This window comes from Oryx dammah, unplaced genomic scaffold (genome assembly GCF_014754425.2).
Source record: "Oryx dammah isolate SB20612 unplaced genomic scaffold, SCBI_Odam_1.1 HiC_scaffold_24, whole genome shotgun sequence".
In the NCBI taxonomy this organism is placed as follows: domain Eukaryota; kingdom Metazoa; phylum Chordata; class Mammalia; order Artiodactyla; family Bovidae; genus Oryx; species Oryx dammah.
The window spans coordinates 74,134,384-74,157,020 of record NW_024070208.1 but is presented as its reverse complement, the minus strand read 5'-3'; the positions used below and the strand labels follow the sequence as shown (position 1 = coordinate 74,157,020).

The 22,637-nt window shown below is 44.7% G+C and overlaps 1 protein-coding gene across 22 annotated transcripts in view; it reads left to right on the top strand.

Annotated features, from left to right (window-relative positions):
- Positions 1–22,637, top strand: part of DOCK9 (dedicator of cytokinesis 9) — a 282,181-nt gene that overhangs the window by 134,995 nt on the left and 124,549 nt on the right. For all 22 annotated transcript variants that reach the window (XM_040267373.1, XM_040267395.1, XM_040267374.1 and 19 more), the window contains exons 3-4: positions 17,848–17,937; positions 21,388–21,470. In XM_040267373.1, the coding sequence (XP_040123307.1) occupies positions 17,848–17,937; positions 21,388–21,470 (173 nt within the window). The remainder of the gene's footprint in view (positions 1–17,847; positions 17,938–21,387; positions 21,471–22,637) is intronic.

Below are 22,637 nucleotides of genomic sequence, written 5' to 3'. Positions count from 1 at the left end.
TAGTCTGGGAAGGCGATGTGCTTTCTTGCTAAATTGTCTCAATGCTTTTATAACTATAGTTATAGTTATAGTTAGTTAGTTGATCCAGTGAAATGTCTTAGTGATGTCATGGGTTTCTTCTGTCTGTCCCTGCATTTTTAGGCAGAATGAGGGCAGAATTATTATTGTATTATCAGAGGCAGAGGGAATAAATTAGACAGGGGCAAGTATTTTACTTCATGTGAAATCAAGGTAGCAAGTTGGTTAGGAAATGGGTCAACTAGTGAGCAAAACGCATAGTGGGGTTGAGTTGTAATCCTACCCTTTCCAGTTAAACAATATTAGTTATTATATTATTATATATTATGTTATATATTATAATATATATTATTATATATTATTAATAAGATAATAGAGTTTGGTGTGAAATTCTGTCAAATATATTCAGAATGATAATTTACTAGACTATATATGGCGATGATGCATTTATACAGGTCACATGTAGACCTCTGTTGGTATTGGTTAGCCCCTAAAGATGTCTGAGAATGAACCTTGTGGAGAGAAGTTTTGTTGTTGGATCTACTTGTCTAAGGTGGGAGAACAGTGTTTAAAACAAAAGATCCCGAGAGACAGGAAGTCAATGTGAATTTCAAAAAGACAGTTCTCAGCTGTCAGAATATTTATGAAATTTTATCTGCCAAGATTAGGGCAGGAATGCCGAAGCTCAGACAGCCCTCTCGAGCTGACTGCACTTGTGTTTTCAGAATCAGACTCTGGTGCTTTGGGGCCATTCTGCTCTGTGTCTGCCCTGGCGTCCTGGTTCTCCTCCCCAGCAATATCTTCTCTTCTTTCCCAACCTTCTAGAATGTTTTCACCTATGAGGCCACTTCAGATTCCATGTCTTCTGAAGCCGTTCAACTGAACTGAACTGAAGTCGCTCAGTCGTGTCCGACTCTTTGCGACCCCATAGACTGGGGCCTACCAGGTTCCTCTGTCCATGGGATTTTCTAGGCAATTGTACTGGAGTGGATTGCCATTTCCTTCTCCAGGGGATCTTCCCAACCCAGGGCTCGAACCCGGGTCTCCCACATTGTAGACAGACGCTTTACCGTCTGAGCCACCAGGGAAGTCAAGTCCACAGTAATTTTTTCCATCTTCTCTTTGTTCTTCTAATACTTACTGTCTGCACTGTGTATCTGAACACCTACGTACATTGTCTAGAGCTTTTCAGTAATGGCTTCTCATGCTTTCTGTCTTCAAGTGTCTCCACCCAGACTATGGCCTTGAGGAAGGCTCAGGTACTCTGTTGGTGCCTCTTTGACCTCCAGACATTAGACTTTGGTGTTGGACATAAACTAATGAGGCATAAAGTTTGTAAGAAAGATATGAAAAGAGTAGGTCATATTCTACTTCTGAGGATATACCCAAAAGAATTGACAGCAGAGACTCAAAGAATTACTTGTACATCCCACATTCCTAGCAGGATTATTCATAGTAGCCAAAAGGCAGAAAAAAACCCAAGAGTCTATCAATGGGAGAATGGATGAACAAATTGCATGCATATGCACAATGGAATATTATTCACCCTTAAAAAGGAAGGAAATTCCAACACATGCTACAATATGGATGAACTTTGAGGCATTATGCTAATTGAAATGAGTCAAAAAGGAACAAATATTGTACGATTCCACTTATACGAGATACCTGGGATAGTCAATTTATCAAGACAGAAAGTGAAATGGTGGTTACCAGGAGATAACGGGAGGTAATTGTTTAATGGGTACAGCGTTTCAATTCCACACGATGAAAAGAGCCCTGTGCAAGATGGAGGGTGTTCTTAATGCTACTGAATTGTACTCTTAAAAGTGGTTGAGATGTAAATTTTATGTTACGAATATTACGCCACAGTAGGAAAAAAAAAAGAGCAGGTTGTTATGAGATTTCTGTGCCATACAGATCTGAAATTGTTGTCTTCTAGAAGCTGTATGAGCAGTCAGGGCAAAGCGTGACTCTGATGCTCATTCACTTGACGTTGCAGGGTATATCGTCAATGTCAGATCTCTTCAACAAAAAAATTTAAAAGGGAAGATGGGAAAATTATTAATAATTGGAAGCTCTAGAAATGTTCACTTTTGGAAATGTTTAGTTACAGGAGAATCCTAGAGTGTTCTCAGCATTGTATCAAAAAAATGTGGTTAATTCATTTTCCTTTAAATAACATCCGGATCTTTATTTTTCCTCTGTTTCTTTTCCTCTTCGGCTTTCATGAGACTGATAAAGATCTACAAACCACTGACCTAAAAAGGAAACCAGGCCCCGCTACTTACAAAGGGCCTGGACGTCCCTCATCTCATTTCCCATCTGTCCTTTTGAAAAGAACTTTTTTTTATTCATGGTGTTTTGTCCTCACTTTTTATTACATGCTGCCAAAAAATAATTTCAATACTTTATTTTGGGCTTTTTATTGCAAAGTGCTCTTTTGATAAAATTCCTCAAAATTTTTATCAGTCTGCATTCAGTGGTCAATGATGTCCATTTCCGTGAGCATTGTGGTTTCTGGGATATTAGTTCATGTGAAGGATTGAACCTACTTGCAAAATCTGGATAAATAATGTTTCTGAATTGACACTGCCCAGACCTTCAGGAGATAAGAATTTTAATTCTACGTCAAATAATGCCTTTAATGGAAAATGGTGACAGGTCTTTTTTATCTTTTTTTTTTTTATCATCAACTATGTCTTAAAAAGAAGAGCTTATTATTTTGGACAGCACTGATCAGCTGAGTTGAAGAGTGTATTTCTTTAGCATATAGTTTATAGTTATACTGATTGTGCAAAGGGCTCAGACAGGGTTCTTGCTTTTGAATTGCTCAAAACTTAGGAAAGGAGCTACTGAACTAATCTTAATAATGAGAAGGAGAATGTGACTAGTATCATGACAAATCGAATCCCGTGGAAATTTATTTTTGGAAGTTTAAGAGAGTGGGACGTCCAGGTGCTGAGTCCTTTTGTGTGCCTGCTAAGTCGCTTCTGTCATGTCTGACGCTTTGCAGCCTTTTAGGTTGCAGTCCGCCAGGCTCCTCTGTCCATGGGGTTCTCCAGGCAAGGATACTGGAGTGGGTTGCCATGCCCTTCTCCAGGGGCTCTTCCTAACCCAGGGATCGAACCTACATCTCTGATGTCTCCTGCATTGGCAGGCAGGTTCTTCACCACTAGCGCCACCTGGGACACCCTTAGTGGCTGGAAATGCAGACGTCCAGCTGAAGAGCCAAGCCAGGGTTACTGATCTGGGCTCACCCACAGAAACATGAGACAGCAGTCAGAGGGGCCGAGCGCTTGAGGGTGCCCTCAAGGGACTGGATCTCAGGGAGCACCTTCACCTAGGAGGAAGGGAGGTGAGTGAGAATCAGACAGAAACTGGGAGGAGGACCAGGAAAGTGAGGGGCCCTGGAAGGCAGCGAGAGGGCTTTGAAGAAGGCAGGCAGAAAGAGCCGGTGGCCCCGCAGTCCTGCCGCTGAGGTGGGAGAGTGGTCCTCGGTGCTGATAACCAGGGCATTGTTGTCTTTGTGGTTGTTGTTCACTCACGCACTTGTGTCTGACTCTGAGGCCCCATGGACTGCCGCACACCAGGCTTCCCTGTCCTTCAGCATCTCCCAGAGCTTGCTCAAACTCTTGTCCATTGAATCGGTGATGCCATCCAACCATCTCATCCTCTGTCGTCCCCTTCTCCTCCTGCCTTCAGTCTTTGCCAGCATCAGAGTCTTTTCTAATGAGCCAGCTCTTTGCATCAGGTGGCTGAAGTATTTATTAGAGCTTTGGCTTCAGCATCAGTTCTTCCAATGAATAGGCATGTCGTTCCAATGAATAAGCCTCCTAGGCATTGTTGCCTAGGATGGTCTTTTCCTGCCGGGGCTGAAGAATTGACTGAGCAGAGCACAGAGGTCAGCATTGAATGGTAGCGGAGAGAGGGAATCCTCGTGACTCAGAGCAGTAACAGGAGGTTTTGATCAGGACTGGGGAAATGAGAGGACAAGCTAGGAAGGGAAGCCCAGGAGTGAGGAAGAAGCCGAAGAGTTATGGGAGGATGTATTTGGAAGCAACGGCTCTTTAGAGGAATCTGTGGGGATGGAATGAAGGGTCTTTTACAGGAAGAGTTCAGGAAGGAGAGAGAGTTCTGTCTCTGAACGGGACCAGAGGATTGGGTGTTAGAGAAATTGAGAGGCGCGTTGGGCTGCGGGAGGGAATGTCAGGCTGGCCTGGTGAAGAACAGCCCGGGGGAGGGTTCGGAAGGGCAGGGGATGCAGAGGGCGTGGCAGCAGGTCAGCCCCCCACTGCTGTCACCGTGGCCGCAGCCCTCATCCTTTCTTACCTTGGTTAATCCGATCAGGTCTTCCAGGTCCTGTCCTTGCCCAACAGCATAGCCAGGATGATCTTTTAAAAAGTAAGTGATCGGCAGGTCCAGTCACGTCACGCCTGTGATCAGAGGCCCTCAGCGAAGTCTTACTGTGGCTTACTGTGTCCTTATCAATCACTGCCTCTGGCCCGCTCTCTGCTGCAGCCCCGCTACCCTCCCTGGGGCTCCTCTGGGAGCCTCCTGCCCCAGGGCCTCTTCTCAGGTTGTTCCCTCTGCCCCATGCGCTCTTTACCCAGCTCTCTCCCACCTCCCGGCAGGCCTCCCTCCAACCCTTGCTCCTTGGTGGAGCCCTCACCCGCTGCCAGGCCCTCTACCCGCTTCTGGGCCTTCTGGCTGTACCCTGCGTGGTCCAGGTGGGCGTTCCAGCCCTCCTCGCTGCCCCCGGCGCCCCTCTGGGTCCCGTGCTCTGTCCCGGCAGAGAAGGCCCATCCCTCAGCAGAGCAGGGCCGGTGCTGCGCTCCCACGGGCAGCTCTTGGGGGCGTGGTGATGTGTGCTCTGCGGCATTCACACAGAAGGTAGGGTGACGCTGGCCCAGCAGCTGGGCGGCCCCGGGAGCTGTGGCACCTCCTGCAGAAACCCTTAGAGAAAACATCTGTCAGGTTGATCTCTGTGTTTACCTAGCACTTCAGACGTCTTCTTCAGTTTTCCTCAAGACAGCTTGGTGAGGCAGTAGCTTTTTTTTTTTTCCCCCCACCACGCAGGCAATGTATGGCATGACTTTTGTTAGAAACACTATGCTGTGCTTAGGAAAACTTGTTATCGAGCAGGGAGTTGAGATTACCTACCTAAATAACTAGATGAAATAAAACACACACACACACTCACAATATTCCCTGCATAAGTGAGTCTAACATCTGATTTTCTCAGGTGGAATGAAAGGTATTGGATGGATCTGGAAGTCCATCACCGAAGCATTGTCTTCCCCATATCAGGTCACAGTTTCTTTCCTTCCTCCTTCCCTCTTGCCTGGTGGCTCAGCTGGTAAAGAATCCGCCTGCAATGCAGGAGACCTGGGTTCGACCCCTGGGTTAGGAAGATCCCCTGGAGAAGGGAAAGACTGCCCACTCCAGTGTTCTGGCCTGGAGAATCCCATGGGCTGTAGAGTCCACGGGGTCGCAAAGAGTCAGACACAACTGAGCGGCTTTCCCTTCCTTCTCTCCTCATTCTCTCTCTTTCTTTCTCAAGTCTTCTTTGCTTTTTAAAAATAATGGGGTTTTTTTAGCTCACATTTTAAATAGGTCTGAGAGAATGATGACACTTCCATAGTGAGTGGGACTGGGTAAGCACAGACCATACGAGTAACCAGTGGAGAGGAGAAGGACACTTCTGTCTGTGTGATTAACGTACATGTCTTAGGTTATTAAACACAACTAACAGGCATTGATAGGGGAAGATTTGAAGCAAGATGAAATCTTTGGACAGTGCAAGCAGGTGGAGGGTTATTTATACTGTATCTCTACTATTCACTGAAAATCATTCTTTATTACAGTTATTTGTAAGTATAAGACTTTTTTATTCTCTCCCCAAATAGAAAATAAAATCTCCATGAGAGTGGCAAACTACAGTCACTGGGTTTTTATTGTAAATCATAGGGTTTTTTTTTTGATTCACCTTTGCATTTGCGATGTTCCTATGACAGTGTTTTTATCCATGGTAGGCACTTAATGTGTCTTGAATAAATGGATGGATTTGGAATCTCAACACTAGCTGCCTTGAAGGTTGTAAAAGCCTAGCTCAAGGTGGTGGATGAGGGAGACAGAAGCGGGGGGAAACATGTCCACACGCAACAACAAAACCCCCAAGTCCTTGAAGAAAATGAAAACCGAGCTTTGGGCCTCAGAATTATCAGATGCCATTTGACATATTACTGGACACACGCATGGGGCTTCCCTGTGGCTCAGTGGTAAAGAATCCACGTACCAATGAAGGAGACATGAGTTTGATCCCTGGGTCAGGAAGATCCCCTGGAGGAGGGCATGGCAACCCACTCCAGTATTCATGCCTGGAGAGTCCCATAGACAGAGGAGCCTGGTGGGCTACAGTCCATGGGGTCGCAAAGAGTCAGACACAACTTATTGACTAAACAACAAGAGGCACACACTCTGTGGTTCCTGCACCCTGAACGGGTCCTGCTGTGTCCACCCCTCTGCCTGGCCGAGCCCAGGTCCTGCTGAGTGTCCTGCCTGGGCCTGAGTGGCCTCGTATCAGCAGCGCCTGGAGTATGGGCCTGAGGCCCCTGAGAACGAGTTCAGGGAGCTCCACGAAGTCCCCTGATGGCAGGGGACCTCCAGTCAGGACTTCCCTGTCTGCTCAGCATTTTATCCGGAAAACGTAACCTCCGTTCCACTGTGTTTAAGATGGATTCTGCCTGGCACGCCAGGCGTGGAAGTGCTGCCCCAACAGGACCGCTGTGATGACGGTGCTCACAGAGGGGTCTGTGTGAGGCTCCCCTTCACGCATGAGTGAGACCTTACGGAGTCACTCACTGAGTGCACGGAGGAGTGTGCCTTCCTAAGGCAAGTCCTGAAGGAACCTCATTGGGATATTGGAATTGTATAAATAGTGGGCATGTTTTAACTGGATGCGTATTCACTTGTTTGGGGTTCCCTGGTGGCTCAGAGAGATAGAGTCCACCTGCCAATGCAGGAAACGTGGACTTGATCCCTTTGATCTCAAAGACTCGGACTTGACTGAGCGACTAAACAACAACACATTCACTATTCACTATACTAGGTGTTCGCACAAAGGTAGGGTCTTTTAAACAACTAAAATTGCGTTCTAAAGAAGACACAGACAACTAGAAAATAAAAGAACTTACTCTTGTCCACTCCTTCCTCAAGGCTTTGTTGCTGAATGGAATGCTAGGTGCTCTAGGCACCAGGGTGGGCTGCCCTTGTGGCTCAGCTGGTAAAGAATCTCCCTGCAATGTGGAAGACCTGGCATTGATGCCTAGGTTGGGAAGATCCCCTGGAGAAGGGAACGGCTACTCCCTGCAGTATTCTGGCCTGGAGAATTCCAGGCGGACACAACTGAGCGACTTCCACTTTCACATTTCCCTTCACTAGGCACCAACGTAGGGGTAAGACCTGAGATACAGTCATCTAGTTCTAGATTTTAGCCTCAGTCTGTCTGTTAGTAATTTGAGTATTTTGGTAAGCGAGAAACCGTCCTAAAATTCACTTTTCTTAACTTGTAATTCAGAGGGTACATTTGCCCTAAAATCTGGGTTCCCATTACATGTATGAGAATCCCTAGAGGTAGCACCGTTCACGGAAGCTCTCTGTACACCCTGACCAGTGTCCTCCAGGCAGCACAGAGGGGGTTGAGTGACCCGGGTGCTTATCAAAGCATGCTTCCTCTCCACTAGTACCATCGTTTTGTTTTTGAGGGTGGCAGTTTTTAGTTGCAAAGTCATACGATGTGGAAAGCAGGCTGAGCCCCTTATTCATGGGGAAGCTGGCCCTGCCACTCGTTCCCTGAATGGCTACCTGGCTGCTCCTGGTCTTCTGGGCATCCTCTGTCTCTTCATCCTCACCTGTGCAGTGATACTTAAGAAGGGATTAAAAACCAGCCTCTTTGTTTAATACCAACCCCCCATCTCTCTAAAAACTGAACTTAATTGATGAGTCCAGTCACTAAGTATTCTGGACATTTAACTTAGAATTTACTGCCCTTGAATAAGCTGTTACGTCATGTATAATCTAGGGGGGGTGGGTTGCAAGGTAGCGGAATGGAATTTTTTATGACTCTTCAAAGGTCTGCTGACATTTATAAGTGTACATATATGACACTTTAGGAAACAGGACATTATGCAGTGACAGAGCTCCTTGATGTCTCACCAGTTGCTGAGACAGTGTCTCATTTGGAGCCTCAAGTGATCTTTCTTTTTTTTTAAAAAAAAATCTTTACTTTTGGCTGCACGGGGTCATCGTTGCCGTGCACGGTCTTTCTCTAACCGTGGCGAGCGGGGGCTACTCCCGTTGCAGAGCACGGGCTTCAGGACTCACAGCTCTAGGAGCACAGGCTCAGCAGCTGCGGCACATGGGCTTCGTTGCTCCGGGCACGTGGGCTCTTCCCAGACCAGTGATTGAACCTGTGCAGATTCTTATCCACTGTACCGCCAGGGGAGTCCACCTCAAGTGATCTTCAACTAAACAAGACAGCCTTTGTTTAAAAGTCCCGATGACCCATTCACCCAGACATTTATGTTATTAAAGGTGTTGGAGAAGCGAAGATGACCAGCACAGTCTGCGGCTCTTGAGTCTGGTAGGCAATACAGCAAGGTTTTTTGAATCATTTCAGCAGAATCGCTTGCTATGTGCTGCAGGAGGTGGGAGTGAGCCGCTCCACCAGCCAGGCAGAGGGGGCCAGTGCCTTAGGGAGTGAGAAGTACCTTCTCTGCTGGAGGTTGGAAGAAGGGCAGGAGGAGAGTCCAGGAAAGTCAGTACCACTGGTCACCAAAGGTCTTAGGTCACACCGAGCAGTCTGGAGTTTATTCTGATGGCAGTGAGGGGGTCACTGAAAGAATTTAAGCTGAGACATTGATGCTATGGATGAGAGTTTTAGAAAGATGACTGACATCTGTGCAGAGGGGTGGCGGAGGGAAGGCAGGCCTACCCGTCAGGGAGGGTGCACGCTGAGGGTCACAGAGTACAGTTCAGTTCAGTTCAGTTCAGTCCAGTTCAGTCGTTCAGTCATGTCCGACTCTTTGCGACCCCATGAATCGCAGCATGCCAGGCCTCCCTGTCCATCACCAACTCCTGGAGTTCACCCAGACTCGCGTCCATTGAGTCAGTGATGCCATTCAGCCATCTCATCCTCTGTCGTCCCCTTCTTCTCCTGCCCTCAGTCCCTCCCAGCATCAGAGTCTCTTCCAATGAGTCAACTCTTCACATGAGGTGGCCAAAGTACTGGAGTTTCAGCTTTAGCATCATTCCTTCCAGAGAAATCCCAGGGTTGATCTCCTTTAGAATGGACTGGTTGGATCTCCTTGCAGTCCAACGGACTCTCAAGAGTCTTCTCCAACACCACAGTTCAAAAGCATCCATTCTTCGGTGCTCAGCCTTCTTCACAGTCCAACTCTCACATCCATACATGACCACGGGAAAAACCATAGCCTTGACTAGACAAATCTTAGTGGGCAAAGTAATGTCTCTGCTTTTGAATATACTATCTAGGTTGGTCATAACTTTTCTTCCAAGGAGTAAACGTCTGTTAATTTCATGGCTGCAGTCACCATCTGCAGTGATTTTGGAGCCCAAAAAAATAAAGTCTGACACTGTTTCTACTGTTTCCCCATCTATTTCCCATGAAGTGATGGGACTGGATGCCATGATCTTCGTTTTCTGAATGTTGAGCTTTAAGCCAACTTTTTCACTCTCCTCTTTTACTTTCATCAAGAGGCTTTTTAATTCCTCTTCACTTTCTGCCATAAGGGTGGTGTCATCTGCATATCTGAGGTTATTGATATTTCTCCCAGCAATCTTGATTCCAGCTTATGCTTTTTCCAGCCCAGAGTTTCTCATGATGTACTCTGCATATAAGTTAAATAAGCAGGGTGACGATATACAGCCTTGACATACTCCTTTTCCTATTTGGAACCAGTCTGTTGTTACACAAGAGCCCCCTAAGTTGTATGTTGTCATGGCAATGGATAGCAAGGAAAGTCCTTGAAGCCACAAGGTGACACTGTGAGGGAAGAGAGACCGTTATAAGATAGAAGCTAGGGGACCATGCAGGGGCTGGTAAGGAGGAGCTTCAGAGGCAGAGAGATGTCCGCTTCTCTGTCCATATCAGGCTTGTCCTTGTGATGTTTTAATTCATTTCTTGGGCGTTTTGTTGTTGTTTTTTTGTTTGTTTTTGATGTGGGCCATTTTAAAAGCCTTTATTGGATCTGTTATAATATTGCTTCTGTGTTTTGTGTTGGTTTTTTGGCTGTGAGGCATGTGGGATCTTAGTTCCCCGACCAGGGACTGAACCCGCATCCCTTGGCCTGGAAGGTGGAGTCTAACCCTGGACTGCCAGGGAAGTCCTGGGAGTTTGTCTTTTTTGTTTGTTTGTTTAAATCCCTTTAGAAACCTAAATGGAAATCTTTCTCCGGACTCTTGTCTGGTCCCAATGCTTTGTTTGTTTCCTTGATTATTAGTGAATTAAACACTGAAAATCCTCAGGAAACTGCCTCCCTGGAAATGGACTTGTCTGATCTTCATGGAACACTATGGGTCGGTGGCCAAGCCATGATCTCCGCAGTGAGATGTGGGGAACGCCCTGGGTGAATTTCAGTTTCCAGCCTAGCTTGGGACTGAATCCTCTTGAAAGCCAGTCATCTGCTCTGAAACAAATGCCTCTGCCCAGATATCTGGAAAGGTTCCATTACTGCTGTGCCCAGTAAGTGACAGCAAAGTTCCCAGCCTCATCCAAAGGGAGGTCTAACGGCGTGCTGGATTTGCAACGTTTTAGTGCACTAACAGACGCATTCAAGGGGGCATTTCCAGCAGATTCGCAGGAACCCAGAGATGAAAGGAAGTAGGTGTTGGGCTCTGTTTCTCTAGCAGGCGATAGTTGAAAATCCATTTGGCCCAGCTGACCACAATAGAAATTCAACCCAGGGCTTAACTCTAGTGAGGGAGAGAGGCTGGACCCCAGCTAAGCCCGCCTGGGAACTCAGCCCTCCTGGGCTTTCGTTTCTCACACACCCACTTGCCTCCCTTCACAGAGCCCTGGCCTCTCCCACCTCCACTCCAAAGGTGCCTTGCTCCTGGTAGACCAGAGTACTCGTTCTCTGGCAAATGCATATGAAGGGCTAGCTCTGCTAAGAAAATGAAAACAAACTTAATAACAACAAGTACAGGTGCTTCCCAGGTGGCTAGTGGTAAAGAACATGCCTGCCTATACAGGAGATGTAAAAGACACAAGTTCAGTCCCTGGTCGGAAAGATCCCCTGGAGGAGGAAATGGCAACCCACTCCAGTATTCTTGCCTGGAGTGAGGGGCCTGGTGGGCTACAGTCCACGGGGTCGCAAAGAGTCAACTGGACATGACTTAGTGATTTATCTCACACACACAGACACACAGTTGCTTCATTTGGGATTACAGACAGGAGAGGTTGCCTGCTGAGAGAGTCCACTTCTTAGCCTGGGGGTGGGTTGGAGCTGACGGATCTTGAGGCCTGGTGGGCTGGACTGTCCAGCAGGTGGTCAGAGTGGGCCTGGGGCCCTCTGCTCTGACTTTAGGCCGTCCCCAGGCCCCAAGATCCATCTTAAAGACAGCAGGAGCCTAGGTATTCCCTTCTGTCTCTCTGCTCTGCAGCCATACCTTCTGACTGGTTGCCAGGGAGGACCCTCTGCACCTCTTCTAACTCTGTCTCGTCTGGTGCACTAGGGCCCCGCCTTCCTTTCAGGCTGTTCTGCTCAGGACACCCAAGGAGCCAGCTCTGAGCCCCACACTCCCTCCTGGGCTGCCAGTGGTGTTTGTTTTTCTCTCTCAGGGCAGACACTCCCAGCCCTGTGCTCCTTTGAACCAAGAGATGGGGAGAGTCTTTGTGGATCTGCGCAGCTGGCTCGGGTTCCAGCCCACCCACTTCTCTGGGATCTTGTCTCCAGCTCGTTGTTCCTGTGTCCCAGGGGGAGGGTGGGTCTTTTGTTTCAGTGTCTTAATTGAAGTCCTATAAAATAATGATATTTTAAACACCCAAGAGATATGCCTACTTCCCACCAGGAATGAAGAGGGTTGTTTAATGCCCATTGTAAAATGATTAATAAAAAATCTGACGTGCTATGAATTGAGAGGATTAGAAAAATAAAGAAATGATGATACAAAAGAACATCTTTGTTAATACTAATAGCCTGTATTTAAGTCAACACAGTGAATCTCCCCTCCTTGTAATACAATTCCTTTCATAAAAACACATTAAAACTATTCCTTTAAGAAAATAAGTGGGATAATATGACTGAAAATCAAAAGATATTCATCTTGTTTGTGGACATTTTTTAAGATTTTAGTTTCTCAAAGAGCAATTCGTCATGCTCAGATAATAAATCATTTGTGGAGAGAGAGACTTAGAATTCCATGGAACTGTGGAGTTTTTAAACCACAAAGGAAACCTGGAGATCCTAGAAAACCTTGGATGTGGAAGGTTAAAACTTTCCTCCAAGACCATACAGCTAATTAGAGGCAGAGCCCAAATGAGAACTCAGGTTTCCTGGCCCTCAAGTCCAACCTCTTTCCAAGATCACTTCTCAAATTCTTCCATAGGAAGTTTAATTAAATTATGCGCCTCACATTGCTTGCGGTTTGAAACATGAGTGCCTTGGTATCCCGGCTTCAGTGGGGTCAGGGTAGCATGTTAGACCGCACTGGTGGAGGAAAGACGGAGCCCTAGCCAGGTTGGGGGCAGGAAATTCATCGGTAAGAGGGATTCCAAGTTGAAGCTAAAGAAACAGGGCCATGGCAGGCCATCAGGGAAGAGCAGTTAGTGGTAAGAAGAGGAGCAGAAGATGCCAGGAAGCCTGGGCTGGGGCCCAGGGGTGGAAACATGGTACCCTTCAGGGGCCCTACTTCCTTGGGCTAAGCATCCCACTTTCCATATGTGGCTCATAGCTATTCAAGTGACCCGTTTTTGGAGGGAATCATTTCAGCCAAGAGAAAAAAGAAGTTTATAAAATAAAAATGTCTCTATTTGAAATTTGGCCTTCCAAACTAGATGTGGCTGTAGTCGTAAAATGTAACCTTCCTACTGGGGTCTGGGGGTACCTCTGCATTTTATCATTTCACTCCATTTAAAAAAAGTTCAAGGACTTCCCTGTTGGTCCAGAGATTAAGACTTAACCCTCCAATACAGGCAGTGCGAGTTTGATCCCTGGTCAAGGAGTTAAGGAACCTACATGTCTTATGGCCACAAAACTGAAACATAAAAAGCAGTATTGTAAAGGTTTCAATAAAGACTTAAGAAAATACTGCTTTAAAAAAATGTAAATAAAGCCAGTAAAGGCTCTCAGGTGTTCATGCATCACTATGTAAGTCCTTTGGAAGAGAACTTCACCTTTTCCTCCTCCTTTTGCAGTCCTAGTTAAGTTTCCTTTTTAATTAATCTTAACATTTTGTGAAAGGTCTCATAAGACTCATGCCCATGCTTGGCCAAGGTGATTAAGGATTTCTGTGCGTCAAGCACTGCCCAGATTTAACCTAAGTAACAGTATTGACTGGAAATGATTTAATCTATTATAGTAGCTGGAAGAAGACTTTTATTTTTAAATTGTATTTTGTGCTCTTAGATTTACATCCCAAAGGTTGTCTGAAATGCTATGTTTAGGTTCAATTTTCAGATCTTATCACACTTCATAGTGTGTAATTTTTTTTCTCCCTACCCCTTGCACAAAAAAGACTTGTAGCTTTTTCAGTAGAAAAAGGGGCCACCTGTGGCTTTCCAGGTGGTGCTAGTGATAAAGAACCACGCCTGCCAATGCAAGAGACATAAGAGACATGAGTTCGATCCTTGGGTGGGGAAGATCCCCTGAAGGAGGAAATGGCAACCCACTCTGGTATTCTTGCCTGGAGAATCCCATGGACAGAGGAGCCCGGCGGGCTACAGTCCATGGGGTCACAAAAGAGTCGGACATGACCTAAGCAACTTAGCACACAGGCACCCCTTGTACACTGACTTTTTAGTAGAGTGGAAATGGTTTATTTCCAAAGGAATGGGACTAACGCTCTTTAAATGTCCACCTTGGTGTTGATTTATATAAAGTGGCTGCAGACCTGTTTTTTAGCAGGAATATGATTTTAATGAGTGGGAAAGAATACCACAGCAATGAAAAAGAGATCTAAGCTCATTTCTGAGATGAATTTTAGTCTTCATGAATAGAAATCGGATATTGATTTGGAATCTGCTAAAGCCAGATAAATGAAACTACAGAAATTTAATGTGAATCGATTTGACATGCAATAGACTATTACTTGAATGTGACTTTTAATACATAAAATATATGGAGAAATTAAAATAGAGCATTCGCTTACTTATGCGACAGTCTTCCCTTGTCAGTTCCCATAATGGCCAGAGGACTTTTTGAAATAATAGGGAGGAAAGCTGCAAGTAATGGATGATCATTGGTAGGCTCCTATTTCTATCTCCATTGACTGTTTTATCCATTCATTTCTTGAAACATTTATTGAGTACTTAGCAGATAGAAAGATACGTCTTCTGCCCTCAAAGGAACCCAGAGTCTGGGTGGAAGGGGAAAAAAGGACATGTGTCTGCAGAAGGGTTTTGGATAATGGAGTCAGAGATTGACGAGCTATCAGAGCTCAATTGACGAGCTATTGACCACCCCCAAGGTGTGGTTTATAAGGTCACCAAGGTCTGGGTTCAGATCTCGACTTTCAAAGCCTGGAGACTGGGTTTGGGCTGGTATGACCAGAGTTGTTTGGGCTCAGTTAGCTTGTAGCAGCTAACTCTGTGAGAGAACAAACCAGAATACCATTTGATACTGTGCACTGAGAACTAGTAGGCTTCCCTAGTAGCTCAGCTGGTAAAGAATCTGCCTGCACTGCTGGAGACCTGGGTTCGATCCCTAGGTTGGAAGATCCCCTGGAGAAGGGATCAGCTACCCACTCCAGTATTCTGGCCTGGAGAATTCCGTGGACTATATAGTCCATGGGGTCGAAAAGAGTGACTGAGAGTCATCTTCTTGGCGTTCTCTTCTCCTCCCTATTGGATTTAGACTCTGCTACCCTTTCCTCTCATTCCAGCCTGTGATTTTGTGTTCTTCTTTCCTACACCTTTCTGGTATGGTGGGTGGTTAGAAACACATGGTTGATTGGTTTAATTATGCCCAATGCTCTCTTATCTATTAAAGGTCAAGTCTGTCTCTAATGATTAAAGTTTCTTTCTTTTTAAAATGAGAGCATAATGTCACTTTGATCCACAATAATAATTTTTTAAAAAAGGTTCATTTACTATTTCTCACTTTAAAGAAGTATTTGGATAAGTGTCTCATAATTAAAGTTTCTTTAGTTGTTAATTCCACCAGGAAAATTCTATAGTAAATTTTCTTTCTTCCTGATGTTGTGATGAGAATTGGGCCAGAAATAACCCTAAAAGTCCTATTTCTTGACCTGAGTTATTTCATGAACATTTTAAAAGTCTGATAATTAATTTTTAAAAAATCTTGAGAGAACCAAATAAATCGAGATAAGGACACAGTAGGTGAGGATATAGAATATGTCCTCCTTTGAAGTGTATGTAATTTCTTTATTATACCTGAGTCTTAGCACTTTTGACAATCTCTTGTATTGTGTGACTTTGAAGCTTTTGGAATAGATTATGCCTCCAGTGCTTACTGTCACTCATCTCTGTGGCCTTTCATGGAACCAGATGTATAATAAGGGTCACTGTGACTTTCACGATGAAACCAAGGGCCAGGGTGTTGAAAGCCCTCCTGGAGGAGGCTGAATGAATCAACAGTTCACCTGTAAGGACTTAGGTAGAGAACAGAGTTCCTCGCTTCTCTTGCTTTAGCCTGCTGCTGCTGCTAAGTCACTTCAGTCGTGTCCGACTCTGTGCGACCCCATAGACGGCAGCCCACCAGGCTCCTCCGTCCCTGGGATTCTCCAGGCAAGAACACTGGAGTGGGTTGCCATTTCCTTCTCCAATGCATGAAAGTGAAAAGTGAAGTCGCTCAGTTGTGTCGGACTCTTAGTGACCCTGTGGACTGCAGCCCACCAGGCTCCTCCGTCCATGGGATTTTCCAGGCAAGAGTACTGGAGTGGGGTGCCATTGCTAAAAGAGGCTTATTCTAAAAGTTGGATTTGATTATTTTCAAAGATGGACACAGTGCAGGTAAAGAGTGAATACAGGTGAAGTGGACACCACAGGGAGGAAACATAGGCAAGAAATAAGATTATTTAAAAAATGTATGCCCTTTATACCCTGAGAAAACCGTGGTTGAAAAAGACATTTGTACCCCAATGTTCATCGCAGCACTATTTACAGTAGCTATGACATGGAAGAAACCTAGATGTCCATCAACTAATGAATGGATAAAGAAGCTGCGGTACAGATATACAATGGAATATTACTCAGCCATAAAAAGGAACACATTTGAGTCAGTTTTAATGAGGTAGATGAACCTAGAGCCTATTATATAGAGTGAAGTAAGTTAGAAAGAGAAAAAGATCATATTTTACAGCATATATATGGAATTTAGAAAAATGGTACTGATGAACCTATTTGCAGGATAGTAATGGAGATACAGACATAGAGAACAGATTTGTGGACATGGTGGGAAGGAGAGGGTTGGACAAATTGAGAGAGTAGCATGGAAACATACACAGTACCATATGTAAAATAGATAGCAGTGGGAATTTGCTCTATGACTCTGGGAACTAGCCTGCAGGGGTGGGATGGGGTGGGAGGTGGGAGGGAGTTTCAAGAGGGAGGGAACATGTGTATACCTGTGGCTGGCTTATGTTGGTGTATAGCAGAAACCAACATAATATTGTAAAGAGTTATCCTTCAATTAAAAATAAATTTTTAAACAATGTATGCCCTGGAGTTCTTCCTCTGTGCTGGAGGAGGAGGGACCACAGATTTTACCCAAAGTTTCCTCCAGCCTTAGAAAGAAGAGAAACAGCTGGACAGAGGCTGGACAATCCCAGCTTAGTAATTAGCCCAAAGATGGATTCTGTCAACACGACGGTTTCACGTGAGCTGTTTTTATAGCTATGATCTGTTAATAGTAACCCAAGAATTACAGTCCATGGGAGGAAAAAAAAAATCTAAAACATTTCTTTCTGAAACCCAAGGCCTGGTTATCTCATACTGACATTACAGTCCCTTCCAAACAGCATTAATTAGGGTAGATTAATTAGGCAGATTTGCTGCCTAAAGTCATGAGACTTTTTATTCTTTATGCATTTAAGCCTCATGACACAAGAGCAGTGCCAGGTTATAGGAGGGAAGGTAGTGTTCACAAGTCACAGATTCAGTCAACAAACATGGGTTAAGGACCTGCCACATGTCCCGCTGGGGATGTGGCAGTAAATAAGAATGGGTGTAAAAGGCAGGTAAGAGGCGGATGGACAACTATGCGAATGTGTTTAATGGCCCTGAACCTGGACACTTAAAATGGTTCAAATGGTAAATGAAATGTCTGACTTACCACGCTTTTAAAAAGGCAGTTAAGGCAAGTAAAAGGCAACTAGACCAAGCACGTGGGGTGGGGGAGTGTGAGGGTCTCTGAAAGTGGCCTCTTCCCTGCCTGCTGCGGGTCCTTGGGCCCCGAGGTTCAGAGGAACTTGGGAGCCACTGCCCTGACCTTTTGCACTTTAAGGAGCCAGCTGGGGTCTGGGGTCTGCAGTTCCTGACCTGAGGTGGAAGGGGAAGTGCCCACTGCCCCGAGAGGCCGGCGCCTTTCCATCTCCACTCATCAAGTCTCGTCCTGGTGCTCTTCTTCACAGACGGCCCTCCTGAGACGACAGGACCGGTACCAGCGCTCCACCGTGCCCCCCAACGCACAGCAGGACGCCCAGAGCCTATTCGTGACAGAGGTAATGTGCTGCTTCTACACTAGCTCATGTGTTAATTCAGTGATTTTTCTCTAGTGCCTCCTCCCCCTTTAAAAATTTCAGTGGTATTTTCAAGACAGTGTCAGAGAAAGACAATTACATTTTTATCATGGCCATTAAAATAGTCAACAGAATAAAGTGCAGTTTTCCAAGTCTGAAACGTGGACAGAAATGTCAACAGGGGTCCATCTGATGAGAAAACACAAATTTGACAGAACTTATTTCATAGGCTTAAAAATAAAGAGTAACTTGTAAATGGACACCTGACAGACATTGGTATTCTTTTCAAGGGAGACTCAGCACAAGCATTTATGTATTTGTTGACTTCATATATATGTTTGTACATGTAACTTTTTATCGATACTAGTTCAGTATTCACGAAGTGGCAGGTAATAATGAGCATGATAACTATCCTTTATCAATATATGATTATTATTACTTTTGTTTGATCATACAGGTAATGACTCTTTTGTTAAGGAGGAAAGAGAAATTATTACTGCATCGAGATTGCCTTCTTTTTCTTTCTGGAGTTTGTTTCTTCCTCCAGGTGCCTTTGGATGGGATGAAAGAATTAGGTGTTTTAACCTTGTTTCTTGAAGTGCTCCTTCAGTTAAAAAAAAAAAAACAGTGAATTTTTATCCCCATTCTTGTAGTTGATGTTTAGAAGCTAACCATGCCATCATTAAATTTGCCTGCTACAAAGAAGCTACGCTATTGTAAGTGAAGGCCGATTACAATAACAACATTTAGATTTCATGGATTGTTAAAAGAATTTTTTTTTTTTTGATGTGGGCCATGTTTAAATAGCTTACTTATTTTGGACTGAGCTGGGTCTTTGTTGCTTCAAGGGCTTCTCTCCGGTTACAGTGAGCGGGGGCCACTTTTTGTTGCAGTGCCTTCTCCTGTTGCAGAGAACGGGCTCTAGGGCACAGTCTCAGAAGTTGTGGCACGCGGGCTTGGTTGCTCCAAGGCACGTGGGATCTTCCTGGATCAGGGATCGAACCCGTGTCTCCTGCATTGGCAGGTGGATTCTTCACAACTGAGCCACCAGGGAAGCCCTCCACTGGGAAAAAACTGAACATGTGGTTAAATTGTCTGAAGTATGTTCTTTTATCGTTCTGAAAAGGTAACTTCTTGCCTCATCTCCTTTGCCGCTCTGCTCATAACACTGATGCAAGACAAATGCAGTCCGATATGTTTACATCATCTCAAATGTTTGTTTTAAAACAGGACACAGACAAACTATCCTGCAGCCTGTTTTGATAAAGAAAGTCACATTGTGGCACAGCCACGCCCCTCGCTCACACATGCCTGTGACTGCCTCACATCACTGCTCAGACTCAATGGTTGCGACAGTGTGTCCCTCAGAGCCGAAAACATTCACTATCTCGCCTTCTGCAGAAAACGTTTGCTGATCCTTGTTTTAAGGCATATCATAAAACTTAATTACTAATTCAACTCTCCCAGTTTCTTAAAAAATAGGATTTTTGAAGGACACCTCTCCATCGAGTTCTTTCATTGCTACAGTCTGAGCAATAGCGACTTCACCCTGTGTGTAGGGGCCAGCACAGCCCCACCCTCTTGGGCCCCTTTCACCAGGGTGGAGTGCCCCAGCACTTCCTCCCCGTCCTCTTGTCCATGGGAGGATGACCTAATGGCTTAAAAAAAAAAAAAACAAAAAAAAAAAACAAAAAAAAAACCTTTCAGTGTAACTTCAAAATATTATTTGAATTTCATGACTTTGAAAGGTCAGTCATGAAACCAGCTGGTCAGATTCGTGCCTCTTTAGAGATAGTTCTCCAGGTACTGATTTATGATCGAACCCTTTGTCTTCTGGACTTTGCACCCCCAGTCTCGTGGGGGTTGCTTACCTTGTTCTCTGTTCCTGCCTTGGAATTCAGCTTGTGCCTGCCATGTGGGCAGTCAACAATGGCTTATGAAACAAGTGACTCTCTGGCTACTTAACCTGGTTAACTATATTTTTTGCAGTTTCTAATTTTTTTTTTTTTAATGCTTGCTCCTTGGAAGGAAGCTATGACAAACCTATACAGCATATTAAAATGCAGAGACATCACTTTACCAACAAAGGTCCACATAGTCAAGGCTATGGTTTTTCCAACAGTCATGTATGGATGTGGAGTTGGACCATAAAGAAAGCTGTGCAGGGAAGAATTAATGCCTTAGAATTGTGGTGCTGGAGAAAATCTTGAGAGTCCCTTGGACTGCAAGGAGATCCAACCAGTCAATCCTAAAGGAAATCATTCCTGAATATTCACTGGAAGGACTGATGCTGAAGGTGGAAACTCCGATACTTTGACCACCTGATGTGAAGAACTGGCTCATTGGAAAAGACCCTGATGCTGGGAAAGATTGAAGGCAGGAGGAGAAGGGGACAACAGAGGATGAAATGGTTGGATGGCATAACCCACTCAATGGACATGAGTTTGAGCAAACTCTGGGGGATAGTAAAGGATGGGGAAGCCTGGCATGCTGTAGTCCATGGAGTCGCAAAGAGTCGGCCACAACTTAGTGACTGAACAACAAATAGTTTAAAATATGTAAACTGTAGTTATCTTTCTTATCCATTTTGCCTAAGATATTAAAAATCTGGGCACTCAGGTGTCTGTTCATAAATACATTGATTATGTACAAGTATATACTTATTTGGGCTTCCCTAGTGGCTCAGGGGTAAAGAATCCACCTGCAACGCAGGAACCGCAGGAGATGTGGGTTTGATCCCTGGGTCAGGAAGATCCCCTGGAGGAAGACGTGGTTACCCACTCCAGTATTCTTGCCTGGAGAATCCCATGGACAGAGGAGCCTGGCGGACTACAGTCCATGGGGTTCCAAAGAGTCGGACACGACTGAATCAACTTAGCATGCATGCATACGTAAAGAGGTCATGGTGTCACCGTGAACTGGAATCTAAATCTTTCTTCCTGGTTACGTCACACCATCCCTTATAAATAAAATGAGATGCTGAGGGCAAATGTATGTAATACTGACTAATGAGCAAGTTGTAATGTGTTGTAAATACCATGAAAGAGTCTTTAGGGTCGCACTTTTCATTTACTTTCATGTTCTCATAGAGGCCACATGACTTCTTAGGAAGCTATTGGGTTTAAGTCAGAAGCAACATGTTATGTAAATGGAGGAGGTGAGGTTTGTCTCCTTGTAACCTCTGCTCCTGGACCACGAATGATAGTGACTTTAATGACCCCTCTCCCAAGTGTAATGTTTCAGTGGGTCTTAAGCGTCAAGGAACCTCTCTCTGTGGTGGAATTTCAGGCATGAGAGCGTTGAGAGGAAAGAACTATTTTGATGTTGGTGTGGGTGTGCATTCATAAACTTTCCCAAATGTTCTCCAGAAGTCATCACATGTCTTTTTCCTTTTTCGCTTACGCTTGCTATTTTTTCTGTTCCTCCCAATAGTGCATCAAAACCTATAACTCTGACTGGCATCTTGTGAACTATAAATATGAAGATTACTCAGGAGAGTTTCGACAGCTTCCAAAGTGAGTACACGAACCGACTGCACAAGATGGGGTTAAGCACACAGAGAAAGGTCTTTGTACTTGAAACACCTAGGGAAGTGAGTAACTTCATATGCAATCAGAGTGATCACAGAACGTGTTTCTAGATGGTTTGTATGTATGTGGAGGCTTCCTTGGTAGCTCAGCTGGTAAAGAATCCACCTGCAATGCTGGAGACCCTGGTTCGATTCCTGGGTCAGGAAGATCCCCTGAAGAAGAGATAGGCTACCCACGCCAGTGTCCTTGGGCTTTCCGGGTGGTTCAGCTGGTACAGAGTCCGCCTGCAATACAGGAAACCTGGGTTTAATCCCTGGGTTGGGAAGATCCCCTGGAGACGGGAAAGGCTACCCACTCCAGTATTCTGGGCTGGAGAATTCCATGGACTATATTATATAGTCCATGGGGTGGGAAAGTATTGGACACAACTGAGCGACTTTCACTTTCAATGCTTTTCACTTTTTGTATGTATGTGGGTTAGCTGTTGTTTACAGGGAATTTGACCATAGAACTTAAACCTAGTACTATGGGATTAGTCAGCGATAAACTCACGGATGGTTTGATTGTGTTCAGTACCAGTCAGGGTACCACTGATAAAACACAAACAGGTGAGGTGTTGTTTTTTTTTAAAAGTGAGAAATAGGAAACAAAGTAAATATAAGGGTATTGAACTATGTTGGAGTGTGTTTTATCTTAAAAAGAATATTTTGAAGAGACATGACAAGCATTTTATATTGAACAAATTTTATATTTTAAAAAGCACTTTCTCAGACAAATTTCTTCACTTCCTTTAATATATTAACTCATTCTGAACTACGCCAAAAGCCAGTGTGTTTAGACTTATAGTTAAAGGGTAGTTAAAAAAAACCAGGTATAGATAGGTCTTGCCTTGAGAGGAGATCTGTTATAAAATGACACATCCTGAAATGATACAGTTGGCAAATTTTGGTTTATTATGAAAGTTGAAAGCAAACAGTGATGGATTTTGTGTCAAAAGTAACTGTTGCCAATGAAAATTGTACTTGAGACTCTATTAATATATTTTTCTTTGTGTTTGTTGCATCTGTGAGTTTGAACTGTTTTTACTGTTCTCAATGGACCTAGCTGTTTGTTTTTTTTTCTGTTTGTGTGGTTCAGCCACTCCTTAAGAGT